Consider the following 14,027-nt stretch of genomic DNA (forward strand, 5'->3'; position numbering starts at 1 on the left):
CCACTTGTTCTAGGCCTTCGGCCCTTCCCTCACCCTAGTCCCTTTTAAGATTAGTGTTGTAGGGGCTTGTGTGTATGTGTTTCTGTATAACTGTAATTTTTTATTAATTTTTTCTGTAAAGAGTGTCTGGTTTGTGTGTGTGTACAGCCTCTCTTACCTTACTATGTCTAAGGATAAGGTCTCAGGCTTCAAGAAGTGTGACTCGTGCTGTCAGAAAATGTCTCTGACAGACGGTCACACTTCGTGTGTGTATTGCCTGGGACCTGTGCACCTGCAGGACTCATGTGCTGTTTGCCATGGTTTCAGCCCTCGAGTCCTGCAGGAACAAGCTGATCTTGCGGGGCTTGTTAAAGCCTGAAGGCCCCCCGACTCAGTCTGTGTCGGGGAAGCCTTCAAAAACTTCAAAGCAGTCTGCTCCTGCTCTTGAGTCGACTGCAGAGAAGTCGAAGCAGGCTTCGACATCGGCTCCAGCCGGAGCCGATGTTATGCAGCCTCATACTGTTACCTCGGCTCCGGCTGGAGTCGAGGCTGATAAGTCTTCATCGGCTCAGATACCCTTTTCGGAGCCACATTCCAGAAAGAGGTCCAGGTCCCCCTCTATCTGATCCGTGCACTCGGCGCCAGGATCCCCTCTCCTTTCGGAGCGGAGTCACAAAACCCATTCCTCTCGGTCTTCCAGGTTATCAGACCATGATTTGCAGAGGGTGGTGAGTAGACTTCTTAAGTCCGAGGCACTGGCCCAAATGCTGCATAGCCCGACTCACCAGTTAGTGGCTATTCCCGTTCCACAGTACATTCCTCCGACTCCTTCGAGTTCGGAGCCAAGGCTTGTCGGAGCCATGACTGTCGGTGCGTCGGATCCGATACCTTCCATTTTGGCTCCGTCTGCCCCGATCTCCTCTTTGGAGGGATCTCGGCGCCGAGCTTCCCTCGTCGGCTCCGAGGGGGCGAGTGGCATCGGACCCTTGTCCGACCCTGCTCTCCCTCTCGGAGCTTGGGCGTTGGTGAGTTCGGCTCCGACATCGGCTTCGGAGCCGTCTGTCGGTGCCGGGAGAGGTCCTTGTCTCTTCGGAGCGAGGGCCTCGGACCTTGCCTGACAGAGGTGCCTTCGAGGTCATGCGGAGCGTGCTAGAACCAGGTTCTGCCCCACAGTCAGCTCCTTCAGCCCCTCCATCTACAGTGCCTGCGGTGATTTCTACTCACCCCCTTGTCCCACACCGCAGAGAACCAACTCCTCAAGATTCCCCATTGGGAATTTCCTCCTCTTCCGAGGTCTCTCCTGACCCTGCAGGAGATCCCCCTAGGAAGAGGCAGTGCAAGAGGAAGCACATTGACTCCCCTGAGTCTATCACCTCTGACACTGACTTAGAGGAATCCGAAGGGTCCCCTAGATCCCCCTCTGAGGATGTCTCCTTTGCTGATATCCTTGAAATCCTTAAACAGAGGGGGAACTGGCCAGCCCTTAATCCTTCGGAGGATGAGTCAGTGTATCTTGAGGCGTTTGGTTCTCGCCCTTCTACCTCCTGGGTGTCCCCTCCCTTTGACCCCCTTATGGAAGTGGTGGCAAGGAAGGCTTGGACGGCTCCTGACTCAGTGGAACCCACCCCGAGGAGACCATCCAAATTTATTACTGCCCCCAAAGACAGAGTTTTTATCCAAAGGTGTCCCTGTTGATGCCATGGTGGTGGCTGCGGCCACAAAGGAGGAGTTAGCTGATCCTTCGGTTCCTGTCCATCCTCCTAATAAGGAATCTAGGACCTTGGACAGGTACGGCAAGCGGATGTTCTCTTCAGCGACCTTTTCAATGCGGTCGCTGAATTACTTATGCCACTTCATTCGTCTCCAAAGAGATTTACTCAAGGATATGGGTGAACTGATGAAGGATCCTACAGCTGAGGGGTTCAAAGACACAATGAACTCCCAGTTGGCAACCCTAAATTCCATTGTTAACTCCTCCATGCGGCTGGTCTCATACGCAGCAGATGGGGTGAGTAGAGCCGCAGGCACAGGTGTTGCCTTACGAAGGCACGCCTGAATGTGGCTATGCAACTTTGCGGACCCTTTCAAGGCGTCCTTCACCAATTCTCCCTTTGATAGATCATCATTGTTTGGTCCACAGGTGAAGGATACATTGACCAGGTGCGAGGTGGAAGGTAAGACTCTCTCTGCCGTAGGAGTCCGTTTTTCTACCCCTTCTAGACCCTATCCCAAAGGTCAAAGGGGAGGAAAGATGTGGTTCCGCAAACAATCCCAGGGAGTCTCATCTGACGCACAAGGCCGATTCCCTTCTAGAGGCAGAGGGGGGAATAATAATAGACGCCACCCTAGAGGCAGAGGAGGTCCGCAAAACCAGGGTAGCAGAGAAATGTTCTCTGACAAACCCTTTCAGCACCCCTGAGGGGCTGCCCGGCTGTCCGCCTTCGGAGGCAGTCGGGGGAAGGTTATCACTGTACCCAAAAGCCTGGCTTTCCCTAACTCAAGACAAATGGGTACAGTCGATCATATCCGAGGGTTACAAAATTCCCTTCATTCATATTTCAACCCAACCAAAAAGATCCCTTCCAGACGTTCCACCCGGTCTAAAGGAACAAGCAGCATTAGAAATTTCGAAGCTGCTATCAAAAAGAGTCATCCAATCAGTCCCGGCAGACCAGCAAGGATCCGGAATCTACTCCAAATTCTTTTTGGTACCAAAAAAAACAGGGGACTGGAGACCCATACTGGATCTCAGCTACTTAAACAAGTTTGTCAAGAAAACAAAATTCCGGATGGTCACACTACAGTCCATTCTACCCTTCTTGGGTCAGGACAATTGGATGTGCTCGATAGATCTTCAGGACGCGTACTACCACATCAAAATGAACTGACGCTCCAGGAGATATCTCCGCTTCAGGCTGGGAGCCAGTCACTACCAATTCAGGGCCCTGCCCTTTGGTCTCACTACAGCCCCCCGGGTGTTCACCAAATGCATGGCAGTGGTCACTGCTCACTTGAGACGCCAAGGATTCCAGGTGTTTCCATATCTGGATGATTGGCTCCTTACTGCCACCACCAGACATCAGCTTCTCCTATCCAGGAACTTCACCATTCAATCTTGTCAAGCTCTAGGCATTTCAATAAATTTCGAAAAATCTGCCTTGTCGCCTTGTCAATCTATTATTTTTATAGGCGTCATCTTAGATACACAGACCCTTTCAGCCAGACTCAGAGCAGAGGGTGTTAGACATCCGGAACCAAGTGTCCCTTCTCTTACAATGTGTCAAAGTCAAAGCCAGACTGGTATTGAAGGTACTAGGACTCATGGCAGCAGCTATTCCCCTTCTCCCCTTAGCTCGCTTTCACATGAGGATCCTCCAATGGATGCTTTTTACTCAATGGTCCTTTCAACGACTCCCGATGTCCCATACCATACTGATAACTCAAGTATGCAAGAATCAACTGTCTTGGTGGATCACATCACCTCAACTTCTCCTAGGAAGACCCTTCACTCCCCCCCCCCCCCCAGTTGCCACGTTGACAACAGATGCCTCCCTGATCGGGTGGGGGGGGGGGGCATTATCAGGGCAGGACAGTCCAGGGCATGTGGCAACCCTTCGAGTGCCACTTGCACATAAATGTCTTAGAGATGAGAGCAGTGCTTTTAGCGTTGCAAGCCTTTCACGACTCTCTTCCCAAGGGGACTATTGCAATTCAAACGGACAACATGTCCGTAGTGTGGTACATCAACAAACAAGGTGGAACCAGATCATACCCTTTATGTCGAGAAGCACTCAGACTTTGGCAATGGGCGATCTCTTCTCAGCGTTTTCTGATAGCAACGCATATTCCTGGGAAATCCAACGTTATTGCAGACAAATTGAGCAGAGCAATTCTCATGCCACACGAGTGGTCTCTAAAGAAATCAGTTCTAGAAGAAGTATTCCTAAGATGGGGCCACCCTTGCTGCGATCTTTTTGCTACTCCCCAAAACAGCAAGTGTCACGACTTCTTCACTCTCTTCCCGTTACCAGGCCATCCCACCAGAGACGCTCTAGTCCCCTTTCCACTGATACCTCAACTAATTCAGAAAGCCATCGCCTTGAGAGTGACAATGATCCTCATTGCCCCTTACTGGTCTCGACAGATATGGTTTCCCTTTCTTCATCGTTACCTTTTGGAGCAGCCTTGGCATCTGGACCCAGTACCAGATCTGATTACCCATCAATCGGGTCAGCTGCACCAATCTCGGTCTTCTCTGAACCTCACAGCGTGGTTTCTCCGATTCCAACCTTAGCCAGGCTTCCCTCAATATCTCGGTCGGTCCGAGATATTTTGATAGCCTCTCATAAATCCTCTACCCGGAAGATTTATACTAGCAAGTGGAAACGCTTTCCCTTTGGGCATCATCGAAAAACATAGATCCCTTTACTGCACCTATCCAGTCTATTTTAGACTTTCTAGCAGAACTCTTTCATTTAGGATCTTCTGCATCAACCATTAGAGTTCAATTGGCTGCCATATCAAATTTTCATGTTGGTGTCTCAGAATCCAGCATCATGGCTCACAAACTCTGTAAAGCCTTCTTAAGGGGTGTATTTCTTCTCAAACCTCCAATCAAAGACCCTCCGCCTCAATGGGATTTGAACTTGGTTCTGACATCTTTAATTCTTCCCCCCTTTGAACCGGCGGCTTCATGTTCTCTGAAGTTGCTTTCTTGGAAGACACTTTTTCTGGTAGCTATAACTTCAGCGAAAAGAGTATCTGAACTCCATGCTCTGTGCAGTCGCCCCCCTTACTTAGTTTTTCACAAAGACAGGGTATCCCTGCGGACTAATCCATCCTTTTTTACCTAAAATTTCTTCTCAAATTAACCTAAACCAAGTTATTGATCTCCCCGTTTTTTTCCCTAACTATTCAAATAGGTGAGAGCAAAAGCTGCATTTTTTGGATGTTCATCGCCAACTGAGATATTACTTAGGACTAAACAATTCAGGAAATCTGATCAATTGTTTCTGTCATATGCAGAAGGTAGATTGGGCCTTCCAGTCACTAAAGTATCCCTTTCTAGATGGCTCACGTCTACAATTACTTTAATCTATGAGATCAGACATCAAAAACTACCCTCAAGACCTAGAGCTCATTCAACTAGGGCATTAGCTACATCCATAGCCTTTCAGGACAGGTTGCCAATAGATTCAATTTGTGCAGCAGCCACCTGGGCTTCTCCTCATACATTCATTTCACATTACAAATTGGACATGGTTTCCAGAAGCCGTGCCAATTTTGGTTCCACTGTTCTCAAGAGTCTGTTCCGATAGGCCACCCGGGATAAGGTGCTAGGGACGCGGTCCCATCCAGCAAGAATGAAGGCGAGATTGACAACTTAACATTAAGAAGTTATGTACCTACCATAACGTTCCATGTTAGTTGTCTTCTTCTCGCCTTCTTTCTTGCGTCCCTCCCTCCTTCCCCCAAGCCTGGACAGACCGACCGGAATTCTTTTGTGTTTCTTCTTCCGAAATTTGTTACTCCCTCTTCCGAAATTTGTTACTCCCACACTTTCTCCCACCTCTTCTATCTTTACTGAGGTCTGCCTTTTATTTACGCAGACTGTTTGAGGTGGGTTTCCCTACTCCATTCTAGGGAGACTAGGATTGCTTGTTATAGCTATCAAACGAGATCTGAGTAGTTACCGCCTAGCATTGTGGGATATAGGGGAGCCTCGAGCCGGTGGAATTAGCTCTCGAGCTTTAGTATTGGCCGAGTCGGAGCCGAGGATCGTCTCCGAACCCATCCAGCAAGAAAGAAGGTGAGAAGAAGACAACTAACATGGAACGTTATGGTAGGTACATAACTTCTTATTTTTGCTTGTCTGCCTTGCCCCCCCCCCCCCATTCTAAAGTTAAACAGTTTTTGAAAGTGGTGTTACTAATCTGTCCATTTTGGAAACAGGTGACGAGATCTTGGGATCTTAACTTGGTGCTTTACACCCCCCCCCCTCCCCCCGGCATAGATTCAAATCATCAGGCCGAACTGAGGGTTCTTAACATGGACTGCTTGTTTTAGTCATTGCTCTGACATCTACTGAGAGTATCCGAGTTGCAAGTGCTTATGGTGAGTTTTACCCAACCTCATTTTTCAAAAGAATGTGGTGTCTGAGAACTTGCCATTCTTTTATGCCTAAAGTGCTCTCAGGGTTTGACTTGAGACGACTGTTTATCACTCTGTTGTCTTCTCTGAATTCAAGTTGGGAGAAAACCTTCACACTGTAGATGTCCACAGACTGTGTACATACCACCTTGACAAAACTCAGGCTTTCAGGAAAGTGGATCAGCTATTTGCCTGCTATGAAGGAAGGAGGAAAGGCCAACCATTGTCAACATCCAGATTATTTGTCCCATGCGGTTTCTTTTTATTATCCTGACCATGTAAGTTACTTCCATGCAGGGTCAGTGCCCATTCCAGAAGGACTTTTGCTTTCTGAAAAGGGTGGACTCTAGACATATTCTGGAGGCAGCAACTTGTTCTACATACTTACTCTTACAAAGCACTACAAACTTGATTCCTTTTCCAGGTCCAGAACAAGCCTTGCAAGCACCATTCTCCAAGGGCTCTTAGAGTCGTGGTTTTATTTTTACTCCTCTCTCCTTAGTTCCTAAGCTGTAGTACTTAACCCAAATAGTTTATGCTACAGAAATAGTGATGTCAATGTTGAACATAGTACAATTGTGTAAACTTACCATAGTAGTAGATGTTATAGATCACTGTTGCAGTAGCCACCCCTCCTTTTAGACACCCCTTATTTTGCCTGTTTTCCTTTTGTATTGCTAAGACGTGGGTGTATATAGCCTTGTGTATGTAGTTTAGGCTATTGCGTTTGTTTCCTAGCATTGTCCTTTTGAGGGTCTTGCCTCCCTTTTCTAGGAAAAAAGTTCTGAAGAAACTGGTCCTCTGTCTTTATATATTGATCTCCCCTCAAGCTCCTGACTGGTAGATCATGTGGAAGGTGTTCTAAAGCTTTGAAAGCTGGATGGTGGCAGTGGGTAGGACCCAAAAGCTTAAGCTACTGTGACGGTGATCTATTAGTGCATCTACTGTTATGGTAAGTTTTCTTATACAACTATACTTTCATTCATTGGTCATACGTGAAAACAGGTCATTATGTCTAGTTCATGTCTAGTACAGTCGGCTCATTTACTTAGAATGCAAAATAATTAGTAGTATAATGGCAGTAGTGAGAATGTTGAGAAACATTGAGGTTCTCTGTTGGGAGGAGGAAGTAATGCCTGACAGCCTAAGGGTTAGAGCTGTAGAGGAAATTTGGCAGTGTACTTGGAGTAAATGAAGCAAGGTAGATGACTACAGTAGAGGAAAAGAGTGATTGTTTCCATTATAGGAATTGTGTGAAATAACCAGAGCTGCTTCTTCCTTTCTAGGTGCCTCAGGAGTACACGAGACAGTAGTTGGAATAAGGTGAGATTCTTTACAACACTGATGTGGGGTTATTGCTTTTGGTTTAGGCTGCAGTGACAGCTTAGATTTGCTTGCATGAATATTTCTCAAGTCTCAGCAGAAATGTTTAAGGATTTTTTGCATTGCTGGGGCCTTGTACTTTTCATTATTGGAATGTTTACCTGAAACACTACCTTTCCTCCTTAGTTAACTGGTACTTTTGATCGTAATGTTATATGAACCCTTTGGCATGCCCATTTTCAAGCTTTGTGCACATTTTTGTGACTGATAGAGAACTGTGTAAACAGTAGTGTAGGTAATAAGACCATTAAAGTATTCTTTGTATAGATCATTGTTGCAGAAGTTACTCCTGTGACTTCTGCCACAGTTGGCCTGACCTCCAGAACTCAGCACCCTTTCCTCTTCAGGTCAAGCAAATGTCTGCCCCTTAATGCATGTCGCATTTCCTGCGTAAAGGTGGCATCTGCTGACTTGATTGTAGATTTTTCTTATCTCAGTTCATAGAGCATGATTTATTGTAGCATCCATAGTCAGGTGTTCAATCTGGTTCATACCTTAGTTCAGATAAGTACTTAGTTGTAGAAGTCTTGCATTGCGTTTTAATGTTCTTGTTTAATAAGGGATACTTGTATTGTTTGGGGTGTGGGGGGGGGGGGTGGAAAGCCGATTGTGTTAGCGTGACCAGTCCTTGGAAGGAAAGCTTGTGTTCTTATTGTAGGCAAATCCCATGTAGAGATTTCCTAAGTTGTGTTTCCTGCCTCTGACGTGAATGTATTGGAAACTGTAGCGTTTGCCAGGGATTTCTTCCAGAACAGTCAGAAGGGGGGGTGTTCCCTTTAAATCTGTTTAGGCAGAGATACTTGAAGCCTTGACCTGCATTACTGTGGCATATTTGAGTTCATGTGTAACGTCAGGCATCTTAAGAAGCACATGGAGAAGTCAAGGAAAAATGCTTAGGAGCGCAGGAGATTTGGCTATGGCTTTGTTTGAGCACTTGTCTCAATGAGAAACTTGCAGCCCCTTTCCCATGCACATCAGATTTCTGAAACTAGCAATGGATCTCCTTGGTTCAAAAGTTCGTTCATGTCATGCAGAACTTGCAGCCAAAGGCAGATCAGCTCTGTGTCTGGAGTCTCCTCTGCCAAGAGAATGGAGGAGGCCTTCCCCATAGAGGAAGTCTGACTCATCAAAGTGATGGGGAAAAATTGGGTTGTGCTTCCCAGGTGACTTTCCCTTTAGAGTATGACACGGGGATTGAATAACACTGTGCCCTCTGCTTTTTCCTTAAAGAAAATCTCAATTGGAGACCCAGTTGATATAATGAAATTAATTCGGAAACTGAAGATGTATCAAAGGCTCAGAAAAGGTATTTTGATTTGCTGGACCTAGATGCCTGTCCTTCAGTTTTGATGCTCTAGAGGATGCCTTCTTGGCTACTTCCAAGAAGTCTTGCCCACCCCCCTCTCCTAAAAAGACCATTTAGTTTTACATGGTCCAGGAAACCGATATTTTACTTTATGTAAAGAACTGTGGTGGAAACAGAGATGGTGTCCTTGAATCAAGACACAAGATCTGTCTTGATTCCTGCTACCAGTATTTTTCTCAGTTGTAGAGAAGGCAGTCTTCTTGATTGATTTGAGAAGGTGTTAATAGTTACCATCCTGACCTTCAGGGGCATCCCTTTTAGACACACACAACCAAGTCTGCTCTTCTTGGCTCGATGGAGAAAATATGGGTAGTAGCCTAATTAAGACTGATGATTCAGTTGTGCTACACTCAAGACTGTTAGCCTGGTTAAGAAGCATTCTCTCAAGTGTGACAGTGCAGATGCCACATCACAGCAATTTTGAGGCCTTTGATTAGGAGACATTCCATGACTCAAGTTTCAGCCATTGCCAAAGGTTGACAAATTGCAGCCTCTTTATTAACCTCTTGATAGTGGTATATGTTTATTTCCTCAAAATTTTGAAATGTTCAGAGTAATGGAGGAAGACTTTGTGGTGAATGCCAAGGTATGAGAAACTACCCCTCAATGTGTGGCTCTTCATCTTATAAGTTAGGAAAGAGTAAGCTAAAGAAGGATCAAGACCCATTACAAAAAAAGGAATGGCAGGAAGACCTGAAGATGAAACAGAGTCCCCCAAGGACCCAGTCACACAAAGGCACCAGCTCTTCCCTTCTCTGTATCCTCCAAGCCGTCATCCAAATCCTTCATCCACTTAGAGTAGCTTGAAGTGTAATCCAGTTTTGTATGAAATTGGGAAAACATCACAAGAGACAGATGGATGCTGTAAGTAATTTTTTATGGGTGCAGACTTTTAAAAAAACCTTAGATGTCTGTGTCACACACACACACATCAGGAGACGAGACAAAGTGGTGCATCTGGTCCTCCCAGTTGTACAAGAACTTGTGTAGCTAGGAGTATTAGAATCAGTGCCAAAGCATGGCAAAAACAGAGGGCTTTTCTGTTGAAACCTGTACTTAATGCATGGAAAGAAGGGTCTTTGGAAGCTTCTCCCAGACCTGTCTTGTTTGAGAAGTTGGCTCTGGTTTCAAAATTTAAAATGTGGAGTTTGCAGAGCCCTCTTACCACTTGTATTCCCTCAAACTCTGGTTACCATGGGACCTCATGGATACTGACTTCCATGCAACAATTCACATGAAGCAGAAATGCTTTCTCATTTTGGTTGGTGGCTCAAGCTATCTACATCCTTGCTCTTTAGATTGGATGATGCTCTTTGTACTTGTAAAGCTATTGCATATTTCAGAAGGCAGGATAGTCATACTTACCCTTATTTTGATGATTTTACCACCTTCCTAAATTACTCTCGGAGGCAGAGAGCTCTGCAGTTTACTATGAATTGTATTGAAATGACCTAGCTTTTTCATTCAGCGTTCCCCAGGTTGAGTCTTACTCCTTCCAAAAAAATGGTGTTCTTTGGCACCTTATTAGACTCCAGCAGAGGTTGTAGTGGAATCCCTGGCACAGTGCTTTCAGATCCTGAAACAAGACTGTTGTCACCACTAGGGAGGCCATTATGCTACAAGGGTTCTGGTCCTCTATTTATTGTCTCCCTGGTAAAGATGCATGTGAAGAAGCTCCTGTGGTTCTTAAGATGTACTTGGAGCCAAAGCTCCTCAGACTCTAGAGGACAGCAATTCATATGCTAGTTTGCATCGTTTTGGTGCTAGAATGGTGCTCTATCCAGGTCTGAAAGAGCCTAGGGTACCCTTCAGACAGGAACCCCTTCCCCCAATCAGGCTGTAACTACAGATACTTCAGACCTAGTGTGGTGAGCCTACATGTTAGACCTTAATGTGCAAGAACTTTGGGCCAAGCTCTAAAAAGTCAATATGTAGAAGAAATAATGATGGCTTTTATTCAGGCAGTCAGAGCTTTTAAACTCAAGTCATCTGCAAAGAAGGTGTGGTGCAGGAAGTGGAATACAACTCTACTGTAATGTGGCACATAAGTGGAGGAGGAGTCGCTCTTTATTCCTTGTGCAGGCTGGCCATCACTGCTTTGGAGAGAGTTCTTCAGTCCCAGATGACCTTGAAGGAGGTCTACATTCCATGCCACTTAAACTCTGGAGGACCAGCTAAGCTGAAGAGCTGCACATGCCATTGAGTGGATGTTAAACGAGGATGTCTTTTTTTCCATATAAAGTGGGATGTCCCTGAAGTAGGCATTTTTGCTTCTCTGAGCAATAGATGGCTGAGGAAATCCTGTTGCAGAGAATTACACACAATGGTTTGCCAGTTGATGCTTTCTGTTTCCAATGGGCAAGTCTTTGTGTAAACATTTCTCATTTCAGTAGAGTGTAGAGGAGAGATCAGATAGCCCTCTCATAGTTTCCTTTTCATACTAGTTCTCTCTTCTCCTTCAAAATTGCCAGGGTGAAACCTTTCATGCTGACTTTACAATTGGTTCTTTTTATCTAGGGCAAAGTTGCATTGGTACACCTTCTGAAGAACCTGGAGTTTTTATGCTGGGTGATGTAACTCTGTTGCCCTTCAGGCGTCCATTTCATTGTAGACATGCTGACTATCATTAGTGGAGGCCAAGAAGTCTGCCACAAGGAAATCCTGGATAGCCAAACAGTAGAGGTTTTCTTTCTGGTGCCAGAGTATGAGTCTGGAACTCTTTTTATTGCATCCCTGTCCATGGTTCTGCGTTAAATGAGCTCTTCAAATACAGTCCAACAATATGCCTTTGTGAAAGTGCACTTTTTCAGCATGCATATCTGTGTATCTCATCTTGCACTGTACAGCCTTTTAAAGACCAACTTTGAGACGACCTATAAAGCTTGTTGTACAGTTATGGAACTTGAGTTTTGTCACAAATATTTTCACAGCCTCCATAAGAACCTGCGTCTTTAAGCCTCAACCCACTCTAGTAACTAATTAGGAAAAATGCACTTAATGTTTTATATTAGCCTACTTAGGAGATTTCAGATGTATAGATTTTAGTTTCCAGAGGCCATTCTAGTTTTACACAAAGGCAGGGTCAAGGATGATGTTAGTCTTCTGTATGCCAGTGTTGGTGGCAGTTCTCCTTCAGCCAGATTGCCCAGTTGCTTGCTTTCTTTTGGCGAACAGCTAAGATATGTCTGCATAGGATCAAAGGCATCATAACCTCAGATTACCTGATTGTCCTTTGCAGCCAGGAATAAGTGAAAACCATTCTTCAGATAGATAATTTCAAAGTGGCTGGCATTTGATACTAACCTTCTTTTACTCATCTTATGGGAAAATTGAAAATGTGAGTCCAAAAGGTGTACTTTAGCTCATTTAGGCTTTTTTTTTTGTATGTATTGGAAGGTGACTGCTGATTCTCTTGTGGAGTCACCTATCTTGTTTTTGGCTTATACTTTCCAAGTACACTACATGCTAGGTATTGTTTCCAGGACAAGAGTTTGGTAGTGCCATAATGGAAGGCCAGTTACAGTCCACCTCAGTGTTTCCATATCCCACTGTTTATGAACTATGGGAATCACGCCCGTACTAATTATTGCTACAGTGGTGATCTGTAAGAAAAACATATTACAGGAACCTGAAATAGTAGCAGATGTTCAAGTATATCACTGTTGCACTGTGGGTTTTTGTACCACCATCCCCTGCATTCTGCGTGGTGTAGGGAACCTTACCCTTGGGTAATTTTCCCCCTCCTAGCTGTGTCATGGCCTCAGGCTTGCTTAGATCTTGATAGAGTTGAGGAAACCATTTTCTCCAAGATACTCTGATACTGACTCGGACCATTTCTGTGGAGGCATCTTTTTAGCTAGGCGTCTTGTGCACATATCAGGACTATGCTGGTTTCTTGGGCAAGAAAACTTTAAAATGGTGCCGGTCAGGGGCTGCTTTATACAGGGTACATACTGGTGTTCCCTTCCGAGGAAGATGTCTGACTGGCAGGGTGCTGAGTTCCGGAAGTTGAACCTGACAAATCCGGTCTTGTGCATCAGAAGTCCCAGTAGTAATTATTACTGAAGCAGCAAGTTCCTACATAATTGTTAATTAACTGTGTACATTTTTAACTTTAATTTTTTTTTTTGGAAATGTTTATTATGACTTATGTTTTAACTCATTACAGTCGAGTGCACCTTCAGGTGTTTTTGCAGTTACCTCCTACTGCGCCTCTTGGTGTCAAATATTGATTGATCATATTTGCATTAATAATTTGAAAACTCCACTACATACAAGGTGTCAGTATTTTACCTGGAAGCATACATGATGGCTAAGACAACTGTATTGATATTTGAGCTCTGTCAGAGTATTTTAGAACTGTAAGGTGATTTTTTAAAGGCTCAAGCCAATACCCACTGGGAGTTAAAGGTACACACACACAAAAGAGCTGTACTGTAGGGAATGAGTTAAACCACTGTATTTTTCTTTTACGAACTGTTCATTGCCTGATGATACAGGAGGTGGATATAAGTTTCTTCCACATTTAGTACCCTGCTTTGCTCCACTGAAGTAGGTTGCCCCACCTACTCTGATGCATACAAAACCTTAGATCCACCATTGATCCATTGTTTTGGGACAGCTGTAGTTAATGTTGTATTTATTTATTTTTTTGTTTTGTTTTTGCTCTGTCTGTATGTTCAACAAATACTGCCTTACTGGGATATTGGTAGTGGTGCTCTGCTACCCTTTTTCTGTCAGTCTCCCAAAGTTCAGAGCTCCTCTCCCTGCTTGTCTTTTGGTGTGATGGACCAGTCGCCTGAGTACAGGAGACTGCATTTTAGACCCAGAGAAGGATCTCTGAGAAAACTGCTTTATTCTCTGGATTTTCAGCCTCTGAGCTCGGCTACGAAACCCTGCTCAAATAAGATACTAGTATTTTTTTTTATACAAGATCAGGGGACTTTTGTGAGTGTGTTTTGTGCATGGAACTGTGCTACTGAAATTGTCATTTTCTTCATTGCAGTCTTTAGAATAGTATCTCATGCAGAAATGGACTTCATATTGCTTTTGTTGCAGTTGTTTGTTTTCGGACAGGAATTTTTCATCAGTCTGATTTATTTCTTGTTTAATACTGTTTTAGGTTGTTTTTATTCGTTTGATGCTGAAA

At 44.7% G+C, this 14,027-nt stretch overlaps 1 protein-coding gene across 3 annotated transcripts in view; it reads left to right on the plus strand.

The window, feature by feature from the left end:
• The window catches only part of ZFP91 (ZFP91 zinc finger protein, atypical E3 ubiquitin ligase), a 1,914,309-nt gene that overhangs the window by 473,763 nt on the left and 1,426,519 nt on the right, over nt 1-14,027 (plus strand). For all 3 annotated transcript variants that reach the window (XM_044084130.1, XM_044084129.1, XM_044084128.1), the window contains exon 4: nt 7,416-7,452. In XM_044084130.1, the coding sequence (XP_043940065.1) occupies nt 7,416-7,452 (37 nt within the window). The remainder of the gene's footprint in view (nt 1-7,415; nt 7,453-14,027) is intronic.

The sequence above is a fragment of the Protopterus annectens genome, chromosome 9.part0, assembly GCF_019279795.1.
Source record: "Protopterus annectens isolate FY-2018-M chromosome 9.part0, PAN1.0, whole genome shotgun sequence".
NCBI classification, from domain to species: domain Eukaryota; kingdom Metazoa; phylum Chordata; order Ceratodontiformes; family Protopteridae; genus Protopterus; species Protopterus annectens.